Source organism: Symsagittifera roscoffensis, chromosome 1 (assembly GCF_963678635.1).
Source record: "Symsagittifera roscoffensis chromosome 1, txSymRosc1.1, whole genome shotgun sequence".
NCBI classification, from domain to species: Eukaryota; Metazoa; Xenacoelomorpha; order Acoela; family Convolutidae; genus Symsagittifera; species Symsagittifera roscoffensis.
This window is the reverse complement of record NC_087062.1, coordinates 64,088,416-64,095,543: the sequence shown is the minus strand read 5'-3', so window position 1 is coordinate 64,095,543 and position 7,128 is coordinate 64,088,416. Positions and strand designations below refer to the sequence as shown.

General features: G+C 37.1%; 1 protein-coding gene across 1 annotated transcript; it reads left to right on the top strand.

The window, feature by feature from the left end:
- The first annotated feature begins 326 nt into the window (after positions 1 to 326).
- Positions 327 to 2,558, top strand: LOC134839182 (puromycin-sensitive aminopeptidase-like). Its single transcript, XM_063854653.1, has one exon. The coding sequence runs from the start codon at positions 327 to 329 to the stop codon at positions 2,556 to 2,558; it is 2,232 nt and encodes a 743-aa protein (XP_063710723.1).
- Positions 2,559 to 7,128: the final 4,570 nt, after the last annotated feature.

Here is a 7,128-nt window from a genome sequence, read left to right as displayed (position 1 = left end):
CGCTGTTTTTCAAGTGATTGGAACAACTATCCCAAATTTTCGGGCGATTTTTTGAACCTCATTTATAGAAAGATCCTTCTCATATATGGCGGGGAAACGGTAGAAGAGCCACGGTTTCTTTTCACCACATTATGCCGATTTTTTCTAATATTTTCATGCGTCATTGTTGACTTTCTGACTTCTTTTGTCTTTTTATTTAATTAGGAAGGTGGCTTGTGATTTTTGCCGCTGATAACTATTATTTCAAAAAAGTTTTCTTTGTAAACCAAGCAAATCTGAATTTTGAAATTAGAAGCCCAAAAAACTCACATTTGAAGCTTAATGAAATGAAAAAATTATTTTTGTCATTCGCGCTTCTCAAAGTGTTGACAACTTTGGTTCCAGTAAAAGCTTTACATCGACTCGATACAGGATACAGACTCCCGCAGAACTATGTGCCAGAAAAACAAAACTTGAAGTTCAAATATTTAGCTGAAGATAGCAAAGTAGTCGCTGAGACTTCTCTAGAAGTAACAAATGTTGATGAAAATAACTGGAAAACACTAACTCTACACGCCTACCAGCTGAACATCAGCAGTGTTCAAGTCATGACACAAGAGGGTGACGAAATTCCCACCAGCTATAGACTTGTTGACTGGTTCGAAATTTTGGAAATAGAATTTCGAACTGATATTCGCCCTGGAAGTTCTAAGCTAACAGTTATAATCGATTATGAACTTGTTATCAAGAAGGATGGCAAAACTTGGGGCATATATTCGCCATTTTATTCGCGTTATGCCTCTGCAAAAGAATTGGTGACGTTTTTTGAGCCAGCTTTTGCGAGAACTGTTTTCCCGACTTTTGACGAGCCACTTTTTCGTTTCAGATTTAGCTTCAGCATAGAAATCCATCAAGATCCGCTCAGGGATTTAGGACTGGTTTTGTTCAACTCTGATTTGCAAAATAGTTACACTTCTGAAGAGTTTAGGTACTTCCAATTCAAAGAAACGGTTCCTATGCCCGCTTATTTAGTAGAAATAGCTGTTCTAAACCCAACACATTACGTTACAGTCATGGAATCATCCTATTTCCAGTTTCCTATTAGAGTTTTTTCAGATGACAAGTATTATGATAGGTGGCTCAAAAGTCCAGAGAGTCAAGAAAAACTAGACCAAATAATTAAATTCACTCTGACTTATTGCGAAAGTCGTTTCGAGGTCCCCTGGAAAATGTCAGAGAAAATCGACTTCCTGATAACTGAGATGCAAACCATTATAGGAGGCATGGAACACCCGGGATTGATTTTGATTAGCGCTGCACTAGGGCCGGATTTTCCCTCTGAGCCTGCAGATTATGCCACTCTTTTCACTGTTATAATTCATGAAATCATTCATCAATGGACAGGTGGTCTACTGACTAATGACTGGTGGTCAAACTTTTGGTTGAACGAAGGTTTCACCTCATTTTTGCAGTCAGAAATCACTCGTGAATTGATAAAGTTTAGCCGACTTCCTTTAGAGTCGAACAAAGTGGACTTGACCCACAATTTGCAGCCATTTTCAGTCGTCGAAAACGTTGACTTGGCGCTCGCCAAAGACACTATGAGTTTTTGGGGGTTCAATAAAGAGTTCTACATGAATTCAATGCGAGCAGTGGCCCTGCTTGACGCAGCAATGGGCAACAATTTGATGGTGTGCCTCGGGGTAATTTTCCAAAACTATCCTTTCCGTTCTTTCAATTCGAAGTTCGTCCTTGACGAACTGTCGCAATGTCCGTACTCTACTGTAAACGCAACTGATTTCATGCGGTTCTGGCTATTTGACGAGGAAATTCCAGTCCTGAAAATAAGCATGCAAGACGACAAAACTAGTGTAGTCAGCTTTTCTTACGACTTCATTTGTGTTAAAGACGACTTTGCAAACAGCACTTGTTTCAACAGCAAACCGAATTTCAAACCTCGTTTTGCTCTTACGTTCCGTGATGAAAAAAATGCTCTTTTGGAAGATGCAATATTAGTGACAGAAAACAACACGAACGTCCAACTTAGTTTTAACGTCTCCGGTACGCTGTTCTTCACAAATACTTTCAACCAGGGAAACTTTCTTGTGCAGTATCCCGAACGCAATTACCTTCTTTTCTTCGAGTATTTGGGTCAATTAGCAACTGATGGTGTGATACTGCCTCCTTTTTATCGAGCATTTGTGACCGACATGTTTGAACTATCAATAAGAAAACGAATTGACCTCTACTGGACTTTAGCTATTCTGCTCAATAGGAAAAATCTGATTCAAGTTGGAATTTTAAAAATGAATGGTCCGGTGGACCAATTCGCAGATTGTCTCGACGCGGAGTTGTTTGTAACACAAGTGGATAAAGACAGCAAAATGTGGCTCTTTGTGTGTTTTTGGAGCAATGATGAGTTTGCAACCTGTGAAGAAAAAATTGAAAACGTTTTAAAATTTCCACCAAAAGTAAGCGCAGCATGTAAAAAGTGGGTCGCAATGTTCGGAGATGAATTCAAAGAGCTAATGAGCAGCGGATCTGACTTTCCAGACAAAACCATCACGACAAGAATTTAGGCCATTCCAAAAACGGTTCTTTTTCAGTCCCCCCCTTTCAAATTCAATTTTGAAAAGTCTATTTAACGTTGTCATAATGCAATGAAATTTAACGTGGTGAACAAATCGACAACTCTGAACAGATTTGTTCTTCTTACTTTAGAGCGTAACATCACGCATTTAGCCGTAATAACGCGTAAAACAAACATAAAACTCGGTATTTTTAAAGGGGGGGACTGGAAAAGAGCCCCAAAAACAAACAAAAAAACTGACGAAGGCAACTAAGATTAGAGCAAAACCATTTTCAGTGTGAACTTTGAACTAATTAATTGAAAAACGAAAAAAAAAACCAGCCAGCAATTAAATGCTTATTAATTTAACCAGGCTTTTCTAGCTTTTCTACTGCGTACGCTTACACTCCAAATTTTATTTTTGCATTGCACGCGTAATTTCTTAAGCCAGAATGCGTTTTTTTGATAAAAAATACAACAAGACTGTTCGGCTCTTTTCCAGTTTCCCCCCCTTCAAATTCATTTTTGAAAACCTTATTTAACGTTGTCATAATGCAATGAAAATTGGCATGGTGAACAAATTGACAATTATGAACAGATTTGTTCTTCATACTTTACAGCGTAACGTCACGCATTTAGCCGTAATAACACGTAAATCAAACATAAAATCGATATTTTGAAAGGTGGGGGGAAAGTGGAAAAGAGCCGACTGTTCGTATATCAAGGTTGAAGCTCCGAACGATTCGATTTGAGCGCCAATAAATTGCCATGCAAAACTAATTCTGGTATTGAAACTATGAGACTATTATTCGATAAGCCAACTCTAATGCAAGCATACTCGCTTGGCAATCCAAGCCTTGACAAGGTTTGATAGCCATACGCTGTCAAATCGGTCTGAATTAAAAAAAAACTGCTCGTATCTTGGCTCAGCCTTGAAAAAGCAGACTGACTTTTAGGTTGCCTGGAGTATAGTGTTCGCTTTAGAAAAATAATTTGATGACATTTCAAAAAAGAAATGAAAAAATGATTAACAATTTTCTTGCAGTTTTTAAAAATCAGTCCCCCACACGACATATAAAGTGCAAACGTCAAAAAATCCGAATTGCATACATCAGTCTAATTTAAAAAGACTTCTTAGAGGGATCAAACCTACACTCACGCGTCAATAGAGAAAAATGTATCGAGCGTTAATTGTCCCGAATGGGCCAAACTAAACCGGCTATCTTTAAACTTCCATAAATTAACAAAAATAGCTCATTTTACCCCATCCCCCACCTGCAAATTTTACAAAAAAATATCTTGTTATGTCCTGTTGTTATAAAAATTGCCATACAGTAGAATTAGGCCATGACAAACATATTTGGTCTTCATACTCAACCTTGGAAGGCCACTCATTATATCATAAAATTGCTGCTCATGTGAGGTGCGCGGGAAAAGGCCAACAAATGATCCCAGCTAAAGTATTTGTTCAATTTTGAGCTCAAAACAATATTTTTTTGGATGATAGAAAAAACATCCGTCAAAAATGGTTAATTAAAAAGTCGAAAATTGTCTGGAGAAAAAACACCCCGAGCACAAATAATCCGTCATTTATTTCAAAAACATTAAGCACATAGATCACCCCAGGTATATATATTCCTCTTTTTCTTCACAAATTGGATCAAATAGAAATGTGTTCTGAACAATTTTTCAGTTCTCCATGCAAAATTTTAGTGCGTTATGATATGACAACTTAAATTATTTTCTAAAGTAGAATTTCAATTGCAAGTTAAACACGACTGCTCGTATCAAGGTGAAACCCAGATTAGTCCGACTGCAGTTTAAAACCTTTTGAGTAGTTTCAAGTGAAATTATTGATGAGATTTAAAAATAACTAAAAAATTTAAAGAAAAATTAATTTTAGAAGATCATCCCCCGGTTGCACCCCCGGTATTGTGCCCACTCAAAACTTTGTCTCCTTAAGTACTATCTTGGCACATCAATGGTTAGCCAACTAAACCGTAAATCTTTTTAAAACTGTCTTAGGTGTCATTGTTCCGACCATTTGAAAAATGGGAGAAATTTTTTATCCGGGCATGTTTTAATTTTTTTTCCTTTTTTTTGTTTTCCACGCAAAATCAGCTAACACAAATAATCATCGAAAAGGTTAGCAACACAAAAATATATGCCAAGACAAAAAACTCGCAAAATCAAAAAACTCCGAAACTATGTTTTCTCCTCCATTGATTGTAAGTGGTGTTTGTTTGATCAATGAAAAAAAGCAGTCGTTCAAACAGAAGTGTTCGCATCAGAATGAAACTCTGGAGAATCAGATTGACTTTTTACACTCGATGAGAATGTTTTTCTTTAAAAAACTAAACTGTTTAAATTCAAAAAAAAAAATAATTTTATTTGTAATGAACCTCACGCAAAACCCCAAAAAAATATATTATGGGTCAGGCAACGAAATAACTAGAGCTGAAGGCTTACCCCTATAATTTTGGAACCCTTTGAGTAAGTGAGCTGAAATGAGTTTGCCTACAACAAAGATAATAGTAGAAACAGTAGGACAGTAGGCCATTATGTTGATGGGGCCATTTCTCAAATTAGAAAGAAGTGAAAATCTCCAAAAACGACTTTTAAATAGTCATGCTTTTTGCTTCAAATATCAATGGAATGGGTTCTACATGGTAAAACGTCATCATAGATGGCAACGAAGTAAATATTTGTTCGGATGTGGTTGCTGACAGAACAGTGATTTTGCCAAGCATCTAGGAGAGATTTAGAAAACTTACTCTAGATGGGATAGCTCGGAATCTATGGACATGCCATGGAACATGCCATTGGCAAAATTAAAAATCAAGGAACGCAAACATGCCATGGACTTAAACTATATGTCAAAAGAACAAAAATAACAACAATCAGAGGTTACAAAACCCAAGTGAATCTGAGGCCCGTTACTCAGCCATTCTCCTGTGGAGCATGCAAAAGTGGGTAAGGCATCACAAGTCGTTTTGGAGAGATAGAAAACAAGTCACTTGAGACTTTGCGCCGACTACAAACCTAAGCTCAATGGTAAAAAAAATTGACGAAGAATACTGATTACCCGACATAGAGACACTTCAACATCTCATAACATTAGATCAAACTAGGCGAAACAGACAAAGAAGTGTGAACAATCAAAATCCAGTAAGACTTGTGCAAGATGTGCAGATTGTTTGAAGGTTTCAAGAACTTCTCCTCGACTTTTCAAAGCCGTTCTAAGAAGACACAGGAAAGAATCAAAGGCGTCATTAGCCTACAAGACGACCTTCTTTTTGTAAGAAAAAAAGCCCTAAAAAGTAATTATGATAGCGCGCATCGACCAACTTTGAGATAAGATTTTCAAGATCATTGAAAAAAACTCCAAACTACTTATGACCAACTCCTTTCAAGCTACTGCGTATAAGTTACTGGAATCAAAATTGAAGATTGCCTTTGTGATTGGATTTCAAACAAACAACTATGAAACTTTTACGGACGAATGATAACCGAGTTTGCCGCGAAGGTGCTTCCGGTCAGTAACTTACGTAGTCAGCACTTTGAGTTTACCGACTAAGTTTTTTTTTAAAAAACTTTCACAAATGTTGCAACCGTTTTCTGGGAGATAGAATTGACAGCGACAACTGACACTTCTGAACACCAGTTGCTGGCGCTCTCTTAAGATGGAAAATCGGTAATCTACGCTTCAAGGAAGCTACCAGCCACAGTACAAGAGGCTGAAGCAATCCCGTTAGTGATGACACCATTAAAGCAAATCTTGCTGGAACGCAAATCACTCAACACACAGATCGCAAACCCTTGCGGTTCCTGTTTGCTCCACACAGAAATAGTGGACATTTCATAAGCCAGAATAACCAGGAAGACTCTGTCGCCGATGTGAAATAGATTAAAAGTGAGCTACGTAGCAGGAGAACAAATCTAATATGCAATTGCTCGAAGTCGACTGTTTTAAACGTGACAGTAGAACAAAAAATCTTTTTCTTCCAAAACGACATCTTAAACGCAGCTACTAAAAAATTAAGCTTAATAACATCAAAGCGATCTCCAAATTGGACTTTTCAGGACATACGTAAACTCAGAAGGGGCGATCGAAGACTTTGATCAGAAGCTGAATCACACTTCACAAAGGAACTGAAACATTGACAAGAAAAGAAGGCATCATTTACCCCCGCGATTCAGAAGACAATTGGTAGTCGGAGCTGTCAGTTCGCAACCCAAATGTCCAAAAAACTACTAATGTTAATTTCAGCATTTATAAGAATTTCGCCTAAAATGTTAAAATCAAAAACGGTAAAAAGATCTGAAATAGTTGTAAGAAAAACTCTGCGCCGATTAAAACGTTAGAGTTATTCTGACTGCGTCTAACGACTTCAAACTTTCAAATCAAAATTCAAACATTTAAATGCTATATTTGATAGTTTTCATGACAGCTTTTTTTTTAAAATAACGATTTTACAAATATTTAGACGGAAACGACCATCGAAAAATATTCATTAAACTGATTGATAACTTTGGTTTTGACTTAAGTCTTAAAACATATCGATACAAAGGCACTGGTA